Below are 23,459 nucleotides of genomic sequence, written 5' to 3'. Positions count from 1 at the left end.
GGGAGCTGTCATAAGGCACCACCACTTCCTGAGGGCCTGAAGTCGCTGTCAGTCAAGACCCCTTACATGCTGATTCTGGCTCCTACAACGAGGCTGAGAGCTGAGACCGTCTCTGTCCGTCACAGCTTGTACAGGTTCCTGCCTGAAGGTGCATTAATAATTCATTGGGTGGACATCTCTCATCCCACATATGAGACAGCGCCTACCCTCCTCCCTTGGCTTTGCATCTGGCGGTCTGGCATAAGTCACTCTCCTTCCCACTTGTTAGGTTTTAGAATCTTGCAAGGCAGTGAGCTCGTAGCATCTGTGGCCTTGGCTCGAGGCAGCAGAACTTGCATCTGGCAGTACACACTGGCCTCGTAGTCTGCGCATTTGCATTGGGCAGCAGCCCTGCTGGCATACACGCTGGGGTTTTCTTTGGAGGGCTCGTTAGCATTGTATGTTTGGCTTGTTTGGGTGAGGTTATCGCTGGTAGCCATTGTCCCACTTGCAGTAAAGTTTAGCATATCACCCTTTTTATATACTTGACTGCTTAACTGAACACTAAGTGAACACCAGCTAAGAATCGCCAGTGAGTGTAAACTGCAGGTCATTGGTTGACCAACATAAGGTTAATGAAGAGGCATTTGCACACAAATAAATTTTTCATGACTGCTGGAAATCAAATAGTAAATATCAAAATACCCACACATTAGTTTTTTGAGGCCAATTCTTTCATTCTATGTAGTCATGATTGGCATTTTGGCCATAGACGATCATTTTCAAGTCCAACATACACCTTTGAGGAGTGTTTCTGTGCCACACACCGACGTTTATGGATACATGTAGTTTTGAAATTAACCAGGGTTAAATCTAGGATGTAACCTGACAATGATACAGCTGCTATTTCCTGTCTACACTTTCTCTGTGTGGAGGTATGTTAACCGCGTGAGCCGCAGGGCTTAATGTTATTGTCATTCCCTTTGGAACAGAATGAGAATGTATATATATATATATATATATATATATAGAGAGAGAGAGAGAGAGAGAAATAGAGAGGAAGAGAGGAAGAGAGAGAGAAAGAGAGAGAGAGAGAAATAGAAAGAGAGGAAGCGAGAGAGAAAGTGAGAGAGAGTGAGTGTGTTTTTTGGGCAAATTGGTACAAAAAGATGGATTGAGGGATAACGTTGCTAGGAGACCCTGACATTAGCTATTTATCCCAGAATCATGCTGTAGCCCACGTGCATTCAGACTCGCTGTGTGTGTGTGTGTGTGTGTGTGTGTGTGTGTGTGCCTCCCCTCCCCACTGCGTCCTTGCGTCCTTGCTCTTTCTCGTACTATAAAGCCGTCAGCATCTCCTTCGCTCTCTGCTCTCTCCAGCTCCCTCAAAGTCAAGGCTGTTCTCGCCGAAACACCGGTCAACTCAGCCGTGCTGGAAGAACGAACAACGGATGATGCTCGAGGTTTTTCTTTTCTTTTTTTTTTTCTCACTACAAAGCATGTTGTCTACTTTTGTCAAGGCTGTAGAGCAAATATCAACTCCCACACAAGCCGAGGTCCTCTTTGAATCAAGTGACTCTTCTGTTCTCCATAACAAAAAACCCTGAATGGAAGGTTAAGACACGGAGGGAAAAAAATTCTTGAACCTCGCTACGGAGAGTGGAAAAAAGAGAAGTGAAAAAGGAAAGGGAGCTGCGAATGCGGGGGATTGTTTACCTTTGGGTATTTGATGAGCGAGCTCGTAGAAGACATTTGTCTGCCTCTCAGCACACACTCTGCTCCTTGTGAACAAATCCCCTTGGCTGCCTGGAGGCACAGCATGCCGTAAAGCTCTGAGGCGCGATGTCGTGGCACTTTTTATTCAACCTGATCTGCACAAAAGAAGCACTTCCTCCTCTTCTGCTCACCCGCTGTTCCTGCGTGTCCTCCTCACATGAACACATCTAACTTCTCCCTTATTACGTTCCTGCTCTGGGCTGCAATGAAAGGAGTGCTGCTTCACAACTTGGGGGATCTTTGTCCCATCTGTGCCACTTTCCGCTCTGTCTCCTCCATCGCTCCACCTTTCCATTCACCTTGCAAACTTTTCCCCGCTCGCTTTCAATCCTCCATTTCTGTCCTTCCCAAATTCAGTTTTTCCTCAGACAGGCTCGCCTCCATCGTCAGCTCTGCCTTCCTCGCACCTCTGTTCGCCGCTCATTACTGCACCTGCCCTCTCCTCTCTGTCCATTTACACCTCTCCATACTTCTGCTTTTAACCCGAGGGCACCCAGAAGGCTGAAAGTCTCACATAAACCCATACTGTACGTTCGCTCACTTCCTCTATACCTCTCACAATCCGTCCTCAGCACTTTTCCTCTCACCAACTACCCTTCCCGTCCTGCCACGATGTTCTCCACCGAGGAGCCCTGGAACTCCACCGAGCAGGTCTGGATCAACGGCTCCGAGGCAAACTTCTCTCTGGGAAGACGCAGGGACGGTGAGGAGGACGAAGGAGAGCAGCACCCCTTCCTCACGGACGCCTGGCTGGTCCCCCTCTTCTTTGCCCTCATCATGCTGGTCGGACTGGTGGGCAACTCTCTGGTTATTTATGTCATTTCCAAACACAGGCAGATGAGGACGGCAACCAACTTCTACATCGGTAAGCCAGCGTTTCTGGTATTTCTCAGTTCTGGCGGTTTGATATGAACAGATGCAAAAGCAGATTCAAACAGTCTTGGAGATCAATGAGCTAGAATCTGTACTTTATCATGAACTCCCAGTGCGTCAACTTCAAATGTATCATATAGCTATTTGATGCATGTCTCTGTCTCTTTCATCTATCCTGTAACGCTTCATTCCATGCCAACAGCACGCTCAAAAGAGCTTCAGGGGTTTTAAGGCAGCTCAGTGTAAGTCCACTCACCGTCCATTTGCCCAGTTGACATGTGTCTGTGCACAAGAATGTCTATGTTGATTACAGGCTTCACTTCCACCAGAGGAGGAGACAGGTAGTCAGACGTGTCCTGAATTGAAACTGAAGTCAGGAAATTAAATAAACAGAAGAAATAATTATCTGCTGGAGGCGTTTGCAATAATTAATATATGCAAGTAACCAATTTTTATAGCTCAAGAGTTCAGTGCTTCTAAATGCGTTTATTTGCAGATGTTGGCTACTGTGCAGGTACTTCTGAGGGGATTTCAGGGCAATAAAGTAAGAGTTTACATCCAACTGTAACCCCCAAATGTAACTAAATATCCTGGAAATCCTCAAAAGAAAGTGCCGATTCATGCACATTTCCATCTACTTCTGTTTAACGATAATTAGGAGTTGAGTAAACAGGTGGTGGTGCTAATTCTCCTGCCAGGTGCCACTATTAACTATTGAAGAGGAAGAGGGTGCAACAAGATAATTACAAGAGCACCAGTCAAAGCTCCAATGATGAAACTTTGCATTTATGTTTGTGTCATGTAGTCATCTGAGGAATACTACAGTCTCCTCATCGCTCCACGCTGATCTGATGCTTTCGTCTCTTCAATGGAAGCCTGAGTGAGGTCACATGCTTCGTGGGAATCATTGTTTTCACTGCTCTTCTTTCACTGTAACAAGAAAAGAAGAGAAGCCACAGGAGCGTGTTTTCTAACCTTTTTTAACCAGGATAGGTCCCACTTCAATTTGAGATTTAGATGAAGAATCAAAGAAGCCCTGGCTAAGACAGGCAGCAGCACAAAATAATCAATCATGCAACTGCCTTGTGTCTGCTTGGTTCTCAGAGCACATTGACGTGAAACCTGGGTGATTGATTTTTGTTGTTGAAGTCAATTACAGCTTGTCTGGTAGAGCTGTGATGTCACCTGTCACTTGAAAAGAATTGCAAAGGTGATTAATTAACTGAGATGAAGTCCAGAGAAGATAAGAATTAACATAATGAAAAATCCATGTCTCCAAACGAGGCAAAGCAGTAAATGCATTTCTGTGATTTACTGTAGAAATCATTTGTGTCTGTGTTTGCATGATACACCGTGTTTGCAGCAAGAATTTGATCAGGATGGATGTATAATATCCCAAGGCCACAGCGATGAAACTGTTTAATATTCAGCAACATTAGATTAGCCCCTGCACCATCTGCCCGCCCTTCAATATAATGGTCCTTCCACTATAATGCAATTTGATCAGTAAAACAAAGTGGAAACTGTGTGACATATTTGTCGGAGTGACAGTTTAAAGAGGAAAAAGGAAAACGAGATCAGAGGCAGCTGAGATTACCACCGCGAGCACTCTGCTTAAACAAGAATTTCATACAGAGGTAATAGGGAGGCAGTGTGAATTTAAATGAAGTACTTTAGCTTAGTTTTTTATAAGCGTGTAGGTGTACTGTGTGACCTGTCAGTCAAACAGTTGTGGGTTTGTTTCTAAAAGCACCTAAACAGCAATTCATCACACAAACAGACGCAGATTCTGAAGCAGTCTCTTAATACTTGACGTCAGTTGCACTAGCCACCAGCAGTCCTGCAGGGGACAGAAACAATTCAATCAACACTGTGTCCACAAAACTAAACATTAAAACCTTCAGGAAGGTAATGTTTGCTGCATGGGAGTTGCTCTGGATTGCGGTAGATTGTGCAGGTGTTGCCTGTTGTTCTGTCAACTCCTGGTGCATCTCGACACTGTGGAGAGGAGTCGCTGATTTTAAACATTATGTATGAAGTTGATAAAATCTCAGGATGTTGTGTTTATTTTTCACCCCTGTGGTGCACAAGGAGCAGGCAGATCAGTGTTTACTGAGGATCTAGCAAGACCCTGATATTGCATACATGTGACAATCAGCACAATCTAAACTGGATGTGGCGTAGCAACCCGTTCTCAATCCCACGTCCTCAAATGCCAGTGTTTTGTCACGCCCCTTGGCGACGCACACGATAGGCTAACCGTTTGCATGAAACAGCCGTCAGAAAGGAACCAACCAAACACTGGCTGTAGAGAGCACCTTTTGTGTTTTTCACATTGTTAGCGGTTATCGTAGGGGAGAGTGAGACGAGGAGTGTTCAGTTGGTTGCAATCTGCAACCTCACAGCTAGATGTCACTAAATCCTATACACACTAAATTTGGCTTTTAACAATTTGTGGAGGCACAGACAAAAAAAACAAACAAACAGAAAATCCCATTTGAGAATTTTTGGTATATTTGACTTTATTAAAATATAAACAGATTATTTTTTTAATGCATCAACTTTTAATTGCTTTAGCTCTAATGTGATACAGTTAAGCATGCACATACTGTAAATGCAGTATAACAATACAGCATACCAATTTTTCTAAGTTTATTGAAAGTATATCGACTTTTAGGCTGGTTATTACTGAGGATGGTGGTTAGTGTCGGGAATGTGGGGTTTCAGGGGAACAAAGGGTGAACCCAAATGCAGACACAAGGGGGCGCTGGTTCAATTTAACAAATTTATTTAACTAAAGGAAACCAAAAAACAAAACTCAGGGAAGAAAGAAACTCAGGGAAGAAAGAAACTCAGGGAAACATCGAACAAACACATGGAACGTGGACAAAGACAACACTAGAAAAACACTAACATGGCTTGACAGTGACAACCTTAGAATTACACTTACATGGACTGTGGCAAGGCTAGGGAACATAGACAATACTAAAGACGCTAGACAAACATTTGCAAGAACGTGGCAAAGACAAGAACAAAGACAACACCAAGAAAAACTCACATGAAACATGGCGCAAACATGAACAAAGATAATTTTATTTATTTATTTTATTTTATTTACTTTATTGATCCCAAGACTGGGAAATTATTCACTGCATTTCACCCATCTCTGTTTTGAAGAAACACACACATGCAACATGCAGTGAACCACACACAGGAGCAGTGGGCTGCAATCAAGCGCCCGGGGAGCATATTGGGGGGTTAAGTGCCTTGCTCAGGGGCACATCAGCCAGCTAATGGAGGGGGAGGGAATACTCCACCACACCCAAATTTTCTGCCAGTCCGGTGGGGGAATCGAACCGGCGACCGTCCGATCACAAGCTGATTCACACAAGGACCAAAGTCATATTTGCATATTTATAAAGCACCTTCCACTGACGTCCTGCATGCTGTTTTCTCTCTGTGCAGCAAACCTGGCTGCCACTGACATCATCTTCTTGGTGTGCTGCGTCCCCTTCACTGCCACCCTCTATCCTCTCCCTGGATGGATCTTTGGCAACTTCATGTGCAAGTTTGTTGCCTTTCTTCAGCAGGTAAAAATGCGACTCATGTTTTTCAGTCTTATCACAATCACATCATGTCTTCATGTGCCTTCAGAGAAGTGCTTTTTCAATGTGCTTTCTATGACAGGTACTGAAAAAAACATTGGTCAAACATGTTGGATTTGCTCTTGAATGAAATTTCTGAACAATTCAGTGATGACATTTAGGACCTTGGTACAATCAAATGCTCTTTACCAAGAGCAGCCAAATGTCTACTGTTTTCATAACTCAATTGTGTGTGTGTCATAGAAACTATAACATTTTTAATTCACTCCAGGAGGCCACAGCCTTTCCTTTTACAAGATGACAGTGGAGAACTGTCTCAAGAAAGCTTCGATCAAAAAGAGCCACTGTTGCCTTCATTTCTAATTTTTTCAAAAGAATAAGTTTCAGTCACACAGTTGACATTAAATAGCAGTGGATTCATCAAAGTATAGCTCAAAGTAACACAAGAGGATGTTGAAGCAACAGTCAAACTCCAACAGACAGTTTCTGTTTTTAATTATTCTTCTTACGTTTTGCCTTTGATGGACAGGAGAGGGGTGTATATCGTCATCAGACGCAGCTGACAAGCATTAAACTCTCTACACATGGTGTCGTGGTGGGTTGCTGGTGTTGAGCCTTGTGGCAGTGCAAATGCAGATGTTGTGCACCTCTTGGATTTTATGTCCTCAGTTCAGTTCCAGCTTTGACCTTGTTCGTCTGACTAAGTTACGCAATTGCAGCTTTGTGATGTTACCTGAAAGCAACCCATGATGGACAAATAACTAATTGCATATGAGCAGTTTTTAATCTTTTTGGCCACTTGCAGACAGCACGATATGCCACAAACACTGCACTGACATGTGCAACTTAGTTCATATTGCAAACTTTGCATCATATGCTTCCAGCAGACAAAGAGGAAGGACAGAGGAGCAGAACAGCGTAGGCGAGCAGACAAGATGATTTCATTGATTTATTGATGAACGGCAGCTTACAGGTTCAGGTTAAAACTCAGGTGCCAGAAGCTGGAGACCAAAATCATAAAGCAAGGAAGCAACTTAGACAACCTGACAGAGAATGAGTGGGAATAGGTTGGTTAAGTGTCTGCAGGGTTGACGAGGAAATGAGATGCAGGTGGGCGGGGAAGAGGAGGGAAGTGGGACCGGGGTCACATCCCAATTCTCTTAAATTGCATCCACTTGTCCTTTCCTTGCGTGGTTTCCGCAAGGAGAGAACAAACAAGGAAATATGTTTTAAGAGGACTGAGACGTGCTTTCCTCTGAAGCGTCACTTAAAGCGACGTCTGTTTCCGATGACGGCGGCATGCCTGGATCTGCTGCCACAACACCCTCCACCCTCAATACTCCGTTTAGACACATTCACTTATATTTATATTATTAGAAAAAAGGCTCCAGCTCTAGCAAATCAGTATGTAGCACTTTCATTAACGTACATGAGAATTATTGACTTTATTCTTGGCTGGATGCCTCTTCCCGGTGGTCATTTCCTGACCTGTGTCTTCTTTCCCTGTTCAATGAGACACATTTCAGAGCTGTCAGTGAAGAAAAGCCTACAAGCCATGAAACACATTATTTCACTCAGATAACACGCAGAACAAGTGACGAGAGGCCAGTGTGTTTGGTTTATATATCAGTGACAGTTCTGAAAACATAACGTCAAAGTTTCCGATGTGAAGTTTAATAAATAACAGAGTGCTGTTCGACACATGCTCGGAGGCTGCTGTTAGTGAGATTTGTAACATAACAAAACAGGTTGTGGATTAAATAAATTCAACTGAATCATCATGGATTCCGATATTCTTGTATTATTGCTTATTATTGTCTAGCGTTAGGCACGTCTGAATTACAGCCATTCATTGCAGGATACATACACTTAAACAGTTTCTCCATCTCGTTCAAATGTGGCAGCTCAGTTGAAAGACTTGAAGGATGCACTCATGTATCCTTGCTTATGGCTGCTCTGAGATCCATCCTCACTCTTCGCTCCTCGGAGCAGAACCAGCAGAATGGCGGACCAGAAGAACTTCCGGTTCGAGAGAATTGAGATGTACCCATAGCACCCTTTCCTGGTTTGTGACGAAGCAGATAGTAACCACTGACACTCTCCTTGCCGCTTTATGCACTTTGCTCTGCACGCCACCCTGCACTGACAGAATATACCGTAAATGATGAGTCCAACACAGCCTTGAACACAACTCCCCCAGTCAGTGAAGTTATTACATGTACAAATTTTCTTCCTTAAAAGAATGCATCACCAAGGGGAAACCAAGCGAAGGCCACAACCTGTTGGCTCCATGCAACTTATTCAAAGAGGACAGTCAATTAAAATGCACATATATGCACAGTGTGTGACAATGAGTGGGCGAGGGTTTAGATCTTAAAAGGCCACGATTCTGTGCTACACTGTAATTACACTAAACGACGCACTAATAACTGTAGTCTACTCTAAAAATATGGTCAATCAACACCCAGACCCCGACAGCTTGAAAAGGCTTTACTGTCACCCAGGGTCTAAAAGAGGCGGGGGGAGATTGCCATCCTCTTAAGTTAATAAATAGTCTGTCTAGTGATGCAAAATCTAGATCAGGGCTTCTCAAAACACGGACCTGGCTCTGCATCCGCACTGAACGGCAAGTCATTCTGGACCCTGCCCACTTCTGCTGGCCCCGTCCAGCCCGCCAACGCTTCCCATCCAGCCTGTAGAATAATGATGAATGAATCTGTCTGAGTCAGAAATAAATATAGACTGACTGTCTGAGCCGTGTCTGCCTGGTTTCATGCTGGCCCAGTCACACGGCATGTGACGGTATTTTGCTTTCATCAATTGTTCCGGACTTCTGACCTCGAATAAAAGTCATATGCGGACCTCTGAGCGAGAAGTTTGAGCAGTTCTAGACCAAAACTGTCCCAGGGAGAAAAAAAGAATATATAAATAAATTTAAATATGTGGTGAATTTAATGAATTTTATTTGGAGATTGGGTTCAGTACTTCGTTCACTGTGAAGCTCGAAAGGACGAGGAGGAGGAGACGATGTGTCAGGCTTTAAAAAAAGGAGATATTTTCTTTTGAATGCGTGAAGACAAGATTTAAATGACTAATTTGAGCATGAAAGAGTGAGATGTCAGTCTAAGAGGCAGGCCAAGAACACATGCAGGGAGAAGCTATCAGCGTTTTTAATTGAAAACACGGAGACGTGATTTATTTTATCCATCTGAACATGAAGCAGTACCTGTCTGTGAGCTTTTGGAGAAACGACGACTCCTGAGGATGACGATTAAGCTTGAACCTTCTCCTCAGGAAAACTCAAAAAAAGCAATCACCTGTCAGGCAGGCCTCTACGGTGGCTTTGCTCATTTTTCATTCTTTTTCAGAACGTCCATTTTCCCTGTCTTTCATCATCCAACCCTGCATGTGCGTCAAAGCATTCGAATCACTTTCTGTGAATGGAGACCTGCCACCATTTATTATTACACGTACATGAGAGATGACCCAGCATGGTACAACTGATTGCACCAAAGCAGAGAATGACCACTGACCTGATACGACTATTGATGAAGACTTAGCAATTATTCATTTTACACTCACTTTCTCCTTTTCAAGCTCTTATAGTTTCATTATCTCAACTGCTGAGAGACAGAACAATATCATGTGACACAGCGTAAATCCTTGCAGGGCTGGAGTGGACGAAGCTGGTTAAAGATGTAAATGCACCCGCAGCAAAAAATCTGAGAGCTGAATAGAAACACGGAAGTGACTGAAAACTGAGGTTTTCCTTCATTCATTGTGAGAAAAGACAAATCCGTCCACACAAATTCATCATGAAAATGCAAAAACACAATTATAACGCTGTAAAGAGCATGCCAGACTGACAGGTGGTGATATAACCCCAACCCTTACTCTTGCTCTGTTGGCCAATCAGAAGACTGGAAAAATTGGTGGGCTCCAAGACTGGCGATGTTAGTGGTGTGGTCTGTATCAGGGCAGTGCTCTCAAGAGCACATTCTTATGCCTTTGTTCCTCAATAGAGTGGAAGATTAACTGTTTATTTATGTGTAAAGATAGAAGTCCTGTTAGCAAGATTAACACCAACACTGGAGAAGGAAGCCTGTGCACGCAACAGTATATCCGATATACAGTATCTGAGTGTGAGCGTTTGAGAAGAAGCAGAGCAAATCTAGGTGTAAGCAGGGGCTGTTTGGTAGGGTTTTGAGGGAAAGCATTACAAAATCTGAATGTAACATCAGTGAGTCATGCTCTCAAATTGAAGGACCACACTCTTGAATAAAGATAAGACAAAAGCCCCTGATCCAGGCACATTTTCTAATATTCATGAAACCTGGGGGACAGACTTGTGTTTTTAATGAGCCTGTGGCCCGTCCTCCAAACAGAGTTTACTTTTATATCTGCTTCTGGTGAGAAGCTCAATTAACAGGTTTTAAAGTTCATGTGGGGTGTAATGAATATTGCAGCCTCTAGGGGGGACTAATGGGGCTTTGCGCCTTGAGCCGTGCAACTTTAGACTGAAACTGCTGCACACACCGGTTAACGTTGTTAGATTTCATCCTGCTCATGTAAGCAAGCACTGTTTAAATCACACTTTCTTTCTGTTATTCCGTCTTCCTCATTTTGGTGCAAATTAACTGATGACAAGAAAAAAAGAGCTTAAGATTTTCTCTACAATACAAAAAGAGAATACATGAGAACATTGTTTCTCATATATGTAAAGTTTTATTTTTGGTGTGCACTGAGTAGGAGAACTCAGGCAGCAAATACTGTACATCCCTTTGAAAGTGAGGCGATACATTTCTCCTTATTCCGTTTCTTTATCTCATCACCTTATTGGGCGACCTTCCACCTTCAGCGAATGAATTTCAGACAGAGAGTTCTACTTTTCACACCTCTTCCGTCCTCTTCTCTATTCTTAGAGGTTTCTCTTTGCAGCTCCACAGTCTGGGTCACTGGTGCTGTCTCGAGGAATCATGGAAGTTACTGTGAGAGGTGGTGATTTTAAAGAAAGAGAGAGTGACAGCTCCCCTCCAACCTGTGTCTGAATTTCACGCCAGGAAAATCTGAGTTAGAGCTCTAGGTAGAAAAATGCCCACTAGCAACATTCGACTTTATGATATATTTCCTTTTAATGAATATTTAAAGTGATTGCATGAATAAATTAGGCTTCTCTTCAAAGCAACATGATAAACTACATTCATCTTTATTATTTTTGATGTTGATGATAAAGAATTGTACCTTGGCCTGTTTTTGAATAAAAGATACCATAGATTATGGGCTGCATATGGAGAGTCTTGAATGGTAACTATAATCAACTAAGACTAAATGGCTGAGTATGTTATCGCTGGCCTTTTTTGTTCCCGACCTCATAACAGAAGATGAAAAGATTGATGCAGCTCTTCTGCTTGTATGCTAAAGACAACGTTACAGCCAGCAGATGGCTAGCTGAATCAAACATGAATTATTTTCACTGCCTTGAACTCTCCCACCCGAGCCTTCAAAGACACAATCACGCCCTGTTTTTTTAGGAGGGGTGTGTAACATAAAATCCACCCTTTGTAAAACATAATCCAATCCGTCCTCATCTCACTGTAGGAACCGAGAAGAAACAGAGATGGTCTAAATTTGTTCTCTTTGCAGTGTCCAGGCCCTTTCTTTTGATTACACATTAGCGTTGAAGATAACAGGGTAGAGTGTTCTTAATGCACCAGGCGTCTTAAAAATTGAGCCCACTTCCTCAGTGGCCCCGATACTGAACTCATCGTGACCCCTTTCTGTCTCTCTCATCATCTTCTTTGAAACGCTGGTGTGCTGCTCCAAACCTCAGGAGGGTAATGGGTGCTGGCATCACAGTCACAGATAAGAGGCGGAGAGAGAGAATGGGAAGAGGCGCTGGCAGACACATAGACAAAAGGGGGATGGAATTAAATCCTATTTGGAAAAGAGCGTGGAGGGAACTTCTGACCCCTCATTTCTCGCCATACGTGTATGTAAAGAAAATATCAAAGAGACTCTCTTGTCAGGGTGTTTTTTTTAATAGAACGCAAGAACTGTGAGATTTGAGTAAAATGTTTTTATCAGCAGGTGGACTGATTTCTACTGCAAAAAAAATTCCAAGCTTTGCCTTGAATTAGCATTCTTTTGATGTGCCAGACTTTAATTGACTCAGGCATCAATGAAGCCTAAAAATGACATTGAATGATTTCATAGTTCTGATGCTAATTAAAAAATACTTACGCAGCCTCCTCTCTGCTTTCTCTCTTCCTGCTCCTCTGTATGTTTCCCCTCCTGCGCTCTCCTCAGCTGAAAAGCACAAGGGCCCATTTGAAAAAGTTGGAGAGCGAGTCTGAATCGTCTTGAGGGACAAAAAAAGAAGAGCTGCTTGAACTTCCCCTTTGCTTCTAAATGAAGGCTGCACTGTGCGAGCAGATTCACAGGACAGCATTGGCGGGGTGGTGGCCAACTTCTGTTCCAATTAGTGCCACCCAAACAATATGAGAGGATCTCATTAGTTTGTGATTGGCTGTCTGACAGAGCAGCTGCCTTTAATGGCCTATTTTTTCATCTTGTAAAAATTTATCATTTGTAGCTTTGAGCATGTAGCTCTAGAAATAATCACTGACACTTTACATCTGTAGAACAACTTATAAAATGTCCACATGCTTTTTAAACAGAGCAGAGGGAGAGAAGATGAATGCATATGAAACTGATAATTCAAGAGACGGTTTGGTACTAAATTATGCCTGGAGAAAATCAAGCCTCTCATTCCCACAGTGTCAGATATTGACATTTTGTCACGCCCCTCAGCATTGCATGTGAAAAAATGACATGTCAGCACAAGCTGCCCTTTTCCATCTTTAAGCTTACCCCAATGTAAACCCAACATTAGATGCTCAGAGCGACTTCTTCACCCACAGAACCAAGAGTCTCCAATGTTTTCCTGAACCTAACCAATTTTGATGCCTAGACCAAACCAAACTGCAAGTGTTCACAACTGCAATGTCAGCCACGTGTTGGAAAGGCTCTCTGGCAGGAAGGCTGCCTTTTGCTTCGTTATGAGACTAAGAAACCAGCAGCGTCGGCGTTGGGATGACGAGGTGTTGAGATAAACACCACAGCAGTGACCATGTGGGCACAACACTCTTATTTAGTCACAACTTACTTGTTAGAGCTAGTCCTTGGATGAATATACAATGTCTCTGTATCTGTGTATCTGTATTCCTTCCCCCTCTGTATGAAGGCAACATATCATCAGATCTTCTGTTTGCACTTTTACACAACAACATGTATCTGTTTCGCTGTCTCTCCCAGGTGACAGTCCAAGCCACCTGTATCACTCTGACAGCCATGAGTGGCGATCGCTGTTACGTCACGGTCTACCCTCTGAAATCTCTCCGCCACCGCACCCCGAGAGTCGCCATGATCGTCAGCGTCTGCATTTGGATTGGTGCGTCCTGCTCGTTTGATGAAAATAGTTACATTTAATCTTTAATTGAGTCAACGAAAAAATTAGGAGCAATTGAACGTAAAAATTTGAATTGCTTGAATTACTTTATCTAACACAGTCCTTGTCCTGATCAGGCTCCTTCATCCTGTCCACCCCGATTTTAATGTACCAGCGTATAGAGGAGGGTTACTGGTACGGCCCCAGGCAGTACTGCATGGAGAGATTCCCCTCTAAGACACATGAGAGGGCTTTCATCCTCTACCAGTTCATTGCTGCCTACCTGCTGCCTGTCCTCACTATTTCCTTCTGCTACACTCTGATGGTGAAGAGGGTGGGCCAGCCCACTGTGGAACCTGTAGATAACAACTATCAGGTACGGACAAGGTTGGCTTTGCTTCGTTTTGTGCTTACTTGTAATTGCATGACTTCTAATTAAAAGTGAAAAAGATATCACCCTGCTTTTAATGTTAGCCACCTTTGGAAATGGTTTTATTTTAAAGCACCTTTCTTTTAAAGTGATTGTTGTGCAAAAACAAAGGATCAGTGGAAAAAGTGTCACTCATAATAACGAACCCTCAGAGAATTATCGGCCAGCTTTGCAGTTCCCTTTAGTACTATGGAGCTTTTCAGCATCTTAAGTTCATTTTTTAGTGTTTATTGCCTGAACCGTCACAGTTTTGGTTGATGCTCACTGCTCTTGTAGTGTGTTTCAGCTGCAGCAGGTAGCAGTGGGTAGTTGAGCTGTTTCACTGAAAACAGCAACCTACTGCAGCTGAAACACTGCATTAAGCAGAAAATGAGGAAGATATTTCCCACAGGAGTTGGTGGAGACCAAAACCACAGCTAAAAGAGAGGGAATATTAGACTTATACTCTTATTTAATGTCAGAAGAGTGTCCATTCAGTCCAGTAATACGTGGATAGTTTAGAATAGCCGTCCAGTGGTCAACTTTGTGTAAATAACACATGCCGAAAATACGCTTCGCTTTCAGTCTGAACACTCCTCCTGTCATCTTCTCCTCCTCAGGTCAACCTCCTGTCTGAGAGAACAATCAGTATCAGGAGCAAAGTGTCCAAGATGGTGGTGGTAATCGTCCTCCTGTTCGCCATCTGCTGGGGTCCCATCCAGATCTTTGTCCTCTTCCAGTCTTTCTATCCAAACTACCGGCCCAACTACGCCACATACAAGATCAAGACGTGGGCCAACTGCATGTCCTACGCCAACTCTTCGGTCAACCCCATAGTTTATGGTTTCATGGGAGCCACCTTTCAAAAGTCCTTCAGGAAAACCTTCCCATTCCTGTTCAAGCACAAGGTCAGAGATAGCAGCATGGCTTCGAGGACTGCCAACGCTGAGATCAAGTTTGTCGCTGCAGAGGAAGGCAACAATAATAATGCCTTGAATTGAATCTGACAATTAAAAATGGAAAGAATGAGATTATTGTTTGCACCCAAGGCAATCGCTGAGGGAAGAAATTAAAATGATGAACATTTCCCTGCCCTGGGTTCATTGTGTGAAAGTCTTAATAGAGCAACTAAATGAATTCAAAAGGACAGACTGTCTGTTTGGCAGACACGTTTATGTCAATGAACACAACTAATTAATGAATTGATGTGGGCAAACACAGACTCAAAATACGGATGGACACAAACAGTGTTTGGCACAGTCTGTTACCTACTCCACAGCCAAGGCTGGGCGGCGTTGGCACATGCTGTAATGTCATCCGTCGAGGTGCCAAACAGAAATAACAGAAGACGGCCGAGCACAGCTGATGACGAAAGAGGAAGATTTTGCATGAAAGCTGCAGGTGTGAGTCCTGATCCCTGTCAGATCATGGCTGACAAGGCTGGCAGCTTTGGTAGAAACCAGTCAGCATTTGGACAACTACCACAGATACCATGTATTCTAAAACACACGAGAATATGGTATTTTTGGAGTGACTGAAGGCTGAATGTGCAGTTTGAATGGACAATTGATGCCTATGGTTCATTTGTGTGGCTGACATTTGTTCCTATCACTGGAGAGAAAGAGAATAATTCAACTAGCGATACTTTCTGTGTTTGTTGTGGGAAGCAGCTGACGCGATTTCCCTTTTTAAAGGATAGTTTTACTTTTTGGTTTGACATATGCCTTTTGTGCTTTTCTGCAGAGAGTAATATGAGACCTGACTGCTGTCATGTCTGACATGAACCTGATTAGCTTAGCTTGGCATGAAGACTTATAGCAGGGCTAGCCAAACAGCTAGCAAAAAAAAAAAAAAAAAATACAACAGCACCTTTAAAACTAAAAGTACCAAACACACATAAATAACAAACAACATACAGTGTGTAAATCAATGAGCTTTAAGGTACAGACACTGGATTCGTTGATGGATGTCAAGCTGATGGATCCTAATTATTTTCTATGGAGAGCAGAAGATCTGGCCAAGCAGTGCATGATGGATACGACATGGATCAGTCGCCATATCTGAATTTGCATCATCCTCAACTCATGTAAATGAGTGATTCTGTCTGTACCTTTAAAAGTGTTGGTATGTATATTCTTAACTTTAACATAGACAAGCTGGCTAATTCCCCCTTTTTCCAGCCTTTATGCTAAGATAAGCTTTTAGCCTTAGCTATGTACGTATTCTGTATTTATGTCTTATTGGTGTTAATTAATAATTAATAATTATGAGTTTCCAACATGTAAATAGTGTTCATGTCAAATTTCAAGCTGCAGTAAGACTGGGAAACCTCACCGCCAAAATCTGCTGCTAAATGTAATTTAAATTGAATGTATCTGGTGTTATATTGTCAGTTCACAGTATTTGTAATTCTCAAACTCTGTAATCAGATGACTCTCATTGGTTGTCTTTAAGATCTGTTGTATGTATTTATATGGTCATGTTTTCATCCCCAGTAATTTTAGGCCAATTTTGCAAATGCTTCTCTGGTGTCATAGTTTATAATTGAGACGCTGCCAAAAGCCTGAAAAATAGGAACAGGAAGCGTTTTCCATTCCTTTTTTTTTTTTTTTTTTTTTTTTTTTGTTCTCACATTTAACCAGCTGTGAAGCAGTGCACTCAGGATAACACAGGGTTAAAGTGGTGTTTTTCTGTTTTGGTGGGAATCCAAAGAAACAAAGCCAGCATCCAGTTGAATGGCGGCGTCTCTGCTGCCAAAGGATGATGAGTGGGAGCTGGCTGAAGCAGGGGTTATGACCGGTGAAGCACAGACTTTGTTTACATTTCTTTTGTGTTGCACACACCAGCATTCACACCTCCCTCAATACATGTGCACATGCAGGAACACGCACGCACATACACAGGCATGCACGACTTTCACCTGGTGCATCCAGGTGTTGTTTATTGAAACGCCATTTGTGACATCATCTTGTACGATCTTGTCGGACAGATCGTTCCAAATGGTGGACGTGACCCCGTATGGCCTGTGCCCTGCATTTTGAGGGAGAACCTGTTCAGAGCACAGCTGTCAGCGATGGAAATGCAGCCTTGCATTGTTGCTAAATGTACAAATACTCTGTCAGCCCTGGAGTCCTTCTCTACCCATCCCACACAGTGACATTCAAAATCAGAATGGCCCATAGAAAGTCTGCTAATGCACTTCTCATTTGAATTGTAGATATTGCAGCACTTCCTGTCTTCGGGGCTCCATTTGAATTACATCAAAGTGTCTTGAAAGGAAAATCAACAGGGCTGCCATAATAACCCATAAATAGATAACAAAAAGGTGATCAAGGGTCGTCATTAGGTGACATAACATTTTGCAAACAGAAGTGGACAAGCCTCCAGCTATGGCAACCTTTATGTGTAACGTGTTCAGTATTAGATACTAATAAATGCATCCCTGAGCACATAGCACAACGTACACCCCCATCCACACAAATTAACAAGCTTTTACTCTTACTGAAAAAGCACCTTTGATTTAATACAAGTGGTTTTGAGTTGATCTGTTCTAGCAGGGAGTGCTTAGACCTCCATCTATAAGTCCAGCTATAATTAGAAATGTATAAAAGGCAGTCAGCTAAAAGAAATGTCACCAAGTTTCATCAGCGGATTCAGCATGAAATTAATGACATGCTACAAAGGGTTTATTTCTATTGCAGTGCCACATTAGAAGTGTCTCAACATGTTTCATTAATGCTAATGACTGCTTATTGCTGTTTGATGAGTGCAAATTGTGCTGCATTTTATCCATTAGGACCGAGGTCGTCAACGACATGTGTGTTTTCTGCTTTACATGATGTATTCTCTTGTATCTACGCCTTTTCTGAGATTATGATTCTACTACATGTCGGTTCTTTCGGGTTGTTCGTCTGTTGTTTCAGTTAAACTTCAATCTTGAACAGTAAAACAGACTATTCAGTTTTTGGGGAAATCAAACCAAGAAGGTCACTGTAGGTAAAATGACAAATGACTTGAGCGGTGGGCATGATTTGATCATTTCTCAGGATTGGGAGAAATCATGTCTGCGGTAAAATTATGTCAAATTTATGAATAGTGGGAATAATGTAATGTAACTATTTGACTCATCATTATGTTGGTGCCAATCATGTATTATCCTACAAATTGAGGTTTAGATAGAGCCCTGCATAGCGTCATATTAGCTGAATCAATGCTCGACATTTGCACTGGGAATCATCTGGAGAGCATGTTTTTGTTTTTTGTTGGCAATTAAAGTAAAAAATTGGCTTGTCTGCTTACTGACTTTCTTAATGAGTAAATTATTAAATACTACTCAGAAAATCAAAAACAACTGTCTGCAGAATGACTCAAGGGCAAATACAGAAGAAATTAATGCAGAGATCCTTTCAGATTAGCTTTTATGCTAATGCTAGTTACTGGTATGTAATAGGACCTTACTGACAAGTTAATCATAATCAGAAAAATAGAAAATGTTCAAAAGACAATAGATAGGAAACGAAATGTACCTTATTTTGATAACATTTCTATGTAGAGATACAGGTAATGGGTTTCAAAATAAAAGCTGATACATGAGATACAACAAGACAGTCGCAAGGTGTAACAATAAAAGTGAAAAAAAAATTGAAATGCCATGCCATGTTGGCCAATCAGAAGCCTGAAAAAAAAAAACTCCTACTGGTAGGCCACCTGCAACTAAAGGTCTAATCCTGTTATGGCGAAGGTGTGACCTGCCAAAAACTCTGTGTCCGCTGTCCACACGGCAACACTGCGAAGAGAGTTTCTAAAAGCCTTCATCCTGTAAGGGAGTCCTCCAAAAGCTCCGTTTTCAGGGACCTAAAACTGTGTTTGTGTGAACCAAAGGCGAAAACACACAGATGTATGTACGTGTGGACCAGGCATAGGCGCTTATTTTTTAGCAGAACACGCTGCGGTGCTTTTGATAGAATTAAAAGCGCCGTCTGGAATGGCCACGATCAGCTCCTGCGACCCTGTGATTTAAAAAAAAAGAAGGATGACATGAAGTGCACAACAGATGAAGAGCTGTTCTGAAAGGCAAACGCTGCACACATCCTTGTCAGCTCAGCAGCATTAGACGGTCAGCTGTTGAGTGCAGAGCAGCCTGCAGAAGATGAAGAGAAGCTTTATCTTCAACTGTCATCAACACAAATCACGGTAGACGTGTGCATTTTATTTTTTTCACTTTGTGCTCTTTCAGCTTTCATAAGCCGTCCTATAGCAACTAACAGAAAACATAACAAAAGATCAGTCCTCATTACTGATTCATATGTTCAAAAAACCACAGTGAAGCAACAACAACCATGACTCACGTTCCTGAACAGACCTGCTCTCGCTTTGCACCGATGTACTTGCTGAAGATGACATTGGTGATAATAGTGAGTCTAAACTGCAGTTTAACTGTAGCTCTGAAAAGCACATAAACAGTTCAGATGACTTTTACGTCATTCAGGGCCAAGTCGAGCCAAATAAAAGCTGCGGCAATGTGGGAGGCTTGATTCACTAAAAATGTTCAAGCATGTAACACAGGGGCTCCAGGGTGCTCATGCACACTCGTTGTACTCAGTGTGTTGCAGCTTGTGTGCTCCTCTATGACACATCTCTTAATGTTAGCCATTATGCATTCACCCTGTGTACTGTAGAGTCTCTTTTTTGGATACTGCAGCCTATTGAACATGTACATTCTGAGCAAAACCTCCCGAATGTATTGGAGATTTGAGCTTGAATGAAGGAAATCATTACCATGGTGATGTGTTGTGTGCAATTAATGTCCAGCTGTATGTACAGTACATTCAGTGTATATAAGTAGAAACAGAAGTGGTCTATTTTGGTCTAATGATACTCCTCACTTTGCCACTTTCATGCTGTATCAGTGTTATCTTAATTGCCAGTTCACAGATTTTTAACTCATGTTCACACAAACGTCCGAGTACTAATTAAGACATGGAAACTCCAATAATATGGCTTGCTGCTTAATAATACAGAAGTGAAGAGGTGAAAACCCAACAAACACGGATGCCTCACATCAGCTAAAATCTGTTGTTCATGGTAAGTAAAGCCAAATTTAATGGATAAAGCAACCCAAGCTCCAGAGTAAACAGGAAAAAGACACCGAACCTGGAACTTTTTCTCTCGTTAGGCTTTTTAATCCATAAATACCCCAGAAATGTCCCTGTTTGCTTTTCCAATCACCACCATAGTTTTTAGCATTTTAGAGACACCAGGTTAGCTGCAACTCCTTCACCAAACACAACATCTGGACAAAGTTAAATGTCAGTTATCAATATTTACTCACACTTAGTCGCATTTGGACGAGGCTCTTTCCCCCTTAAAAGCGTGACTGTGTTATCTTGATGGAGGAAAGATGGAGGAAAGGTCCCAGATGTGACAGCACTGTCCAGCAACGCTCCGTGGTTACAGTGAGGAGATAAAGGTGTTTCAAATCAACCATAATAGCATCATTTTGCCAACTCTGGTAAAGACAAAGCTCATGCAAATAATTAAAGGATGCTCAGTTAGAAAGGTAAGAAGTCAGACTTTCCTTTTACAACTTTGAATCAGCTAAGAACATTATGAAGTCATTTTTATTAGAAGGCATCTACATTATTGCACAAGGAATAAAAATTCAATGATAAAACAGTCACATGCTTAATTTGTACTTTTACTTTTATGCACATTTTCCTGATTATACCTACATACTTTTACTTACTATGAGTGAGATTTTCAGTGCAGGACTGTGTAAGGGAGTTTGCCTCCTCCATCAAAGACTTCTTACATTTTAAGGAGGCTGAGTAGTTGAGACTCTTAATCGAGTGCTTACACTATCTTCTATCCGCAGTCTCTTGCTGTTCAGTAAAGATTCAGGTCATTCTCTCTTGGTTGAACCACTTTCTTTTCTTCGGCACATCAAGCACACTGCAAGAACAAACGGAGCCAAGCCTCGTTAAATAAATGAAGAGAAAGCAACACAGTGGATGAACGAGTTTTTGCATTGATTGTCTAACAGCCAAATATATACAATCAGTTTTGCTCCTTTCGAGCCTTGCAGTGCAGCGCCTGGACGGCTCTACGACGTCAGTAACTGGTCTTTTCTCCAAACCCACAAGCTCTTTATTGAACTCAACATTGCTCTCCTTTCTTAAAAATCAACACAGCATCTTTAGTGATAAGTTTAGACCTTAGATGAAGTACTTTTGTTAACTTTTACTGTTCATTAACAGCACCATTGTGACAGTGCTTGAGAGAGACGCTCAAATTGTCTCCCTACAATTGGTTAATTAGATTAGACTCCTCTAAAATGTGTATGACCTTTTTATGTTTTGGCATCAGCCCTGTAGAGTCAGGTTGTTTTTTCCCCTCTCTCTCTGCAGCACAATGAGTGGAGGTGGGTGGCCACTGTCCTCTGATTTCAACCGCTGATTTAGATCATGGCTCTGACATCTGTTGACCCACAGCTTCCTCACAGATAATCACTCATCAGCATCGTTGCTCTCCCTGCTCCTCCTGCCCACACTTGTTGCCTGGACGTCTCAGGCTCTGACAGACAAATAGCACCTTTCCTCTTTCTGTGGGCTTCATTTCAGCTGAGATATCTCACCTGTTGTCTCCCTCTCGGCTAACCTGGCAGCACCTCTTGAGGCAAGCAGGAAGAAAATAGATAATGTTGATCTTTAAGGTACATCAATTTAAAACCTTTAAAGTGTTTATCTGTCTGTTGGGAAAACACTTCAGAGGACGATGTTGTGTTTTAGCCATTAGACTCTTGAGATCTCATAAGCCTCCTCATCTCGATGCAACGCAAACTGTTCTACATGATAAATGATTTCACCTGGCTGAATGTGCGGCACTCACAGGAAATTAATCTTCAGATTAGAAAATGTAACAACAACAACAATAATGAAAAATGTTCTGGAGAAACGCCGAGAGAGATGCGTGGGCTGCTATTTACCATCCTGTTTAAAGCCCCACCACTTGACAGTAAACCGGAGGTGTAATAGAGTATAAGAATTCATTGAAATGTCACTCTGACACAGCCATTTTTTTCTTTGCCAGTGCCTGCTGGTAAATAGAGCTGTATTTGTGCCAAATGGGTTTAAGGGCTCATTTTGTGAGCTGGTCAAAACAGGTCCGCCATCACTCACTGAGGGGCACACACACAATCAGTCAAGTTCAGACCCTCGTGGCGTCTGACTTTGACTATCTTGATGATACGGCCCTCCTGAGGAACGAAAAATCGAGTTGTCTGTTCAAAGAAACCGCCTCAGAACTTCGGGACTCGAGCATTTTCCTCACCGTCATCTGTATAAAGTGAAAGCAATTACCTGAAATTACTGCCATTACTTGGGTTGTCCAGTAATGGTTTTCCCCTCGTGGCTCATTATCTCAAGAAGACTTTAAGGCATCAGTCATTTTGTGACAGCATTTTCAGTCTTTGTTCAACACACCTTCATGCATACACACCTGCATTCACATGCAGACTAAAGCCAAGTAAACTGAGGCTTTGTGCCAATCTTTGTATAAAATACTGTGTCAGTTTGCCCTGGCATGTTCCAGTACTGACGTGTCGGCTACTCTGACAAGATAAATATGGGTCTTGTTGACGGCAGATCAAACCAGCAGTTTGATGGCAGTAAACTGTAGGTGTTTCCATAATCACTGCTCCTCCCTGTGGGCAGATAAAAAACTGCAATTGGTTTCCACACAGAACAGCCAAGAACCCAGCAGGAACCCAGCAGGGATCTGCTATAGATCTGTACAGGCCCTGTGATGGACCAGCTGGCTATTCTTCATGGCTTTGTTCCTCAGTGGCTGAACAGTTTGGTTGCCCATGACAAAAATAACATATGACATGAAATGATTGTCTTTGGCTTAGGTTTAGGCAACAAAAGCATGAGGAAGAAGATTTTGGAAAGACTTTGGGTTAAAATAAGTATCTTACTGTTACTTTGTCCTTCACACAGGACATGAACAGCAGTCTCCTGGGTGAAAGTCCTGTGTGTGTTTGATTCATCCATCCGCCCCACCTTCCTCCATATGTGGACTTTTTTGCTCTTTATACCGTTATAATTACTACAGCCACAAGCAGCCTAACAATGAACTTGGAAAGTCGGCCTATATGGTGAATTTTACGGTGCGGGCGTGCTCTGTTTCTTATGAGGCTCAGTGTGCCTGAAAGGTGATTTACAACTGTTTTTATATGCATTTTAAAATTGTGCAAAACATAACCTGATGTGAAATCCTGGAAATTACAATTTATATATATTATATCAAAAAAGTTTTTACGCTGAGACAGAGACAAACAAACATAGCTGCCATTATTCCATCAGATTTCTAC

General features: G+C 42.3%; 1 protein-coding gene across 1 annotated transcript; it reads left to right on the top strand.

Moving 5' to 3' along the window:
* Window positions 1-1,968: 1,968 nt before the first annotated feature.
* On the top strand, window positions 1,969-15,972 carry kiss1ra (KISS1 receptor a). Its single transcript, XM_041948299.1, has 5 exons — window positions 1,969-2,620; window positions 6,094-6,218; window positions 13,548-13,683; window positions 13,818-14,056; window positions 14,710-15,972. Exons 1-5 carry the CDS (start codon window positions 2,368-2,370, stop codon window positions 15,088-15,090), a joined length of 1,134 nt encoding a protein of 377 aa, XP_041804233.1. The 5' UTR covers window positions 1,969-2,367; the 3' UTR covers window positions 15,091-15,972.
* The last annotated feature ends 7,487 nt before the right edge of the window (window positions 15,973-23,459 follow it).

Source organism: Chelmon rostratus, chromosome 12 (genome assembly GCF_017976325.1).
Source record: "Chelmon rostratus isolate fCheRos1 chromosome 12, fCheRos1.pri, whole genome shotgun sequence".
Classification (NCBI taxonomy): Eukaryota; Metazoa; Chordata; class Actinopteri; order Chaetodontiformes; family Chaetodontidae; genus Chelmon; species Chelmon rostratus.
This window is presented reverse-complemented; position numbering and strand designations above follow the sequence as displayed.

Bases quoted from the DNA above. Each gene is read 5' to 3' on its own strand.
- kiss1ra (XM_041948299.1), top strand. From the start codon at position 2,368: ATGTTCTCCACCGAGGAGCCCTGGAACTCCACCGAGCAGGTCTGGATC. The intron at 2,621-6,093 runs GTAAGCCAGCGT...CTCTCTGTGCAG, and splicing joins GGCAACCAACTTCTACATCG to CAAACCTGGCTGCCACTGAC. The intron at 14,057-14,709 runs GTACGGACAAGG...TCTCCTCCTCAG, and splicing joins CTGTAGATAACAACTATCAG to GTCAACCTCCTGTCTGAGAG.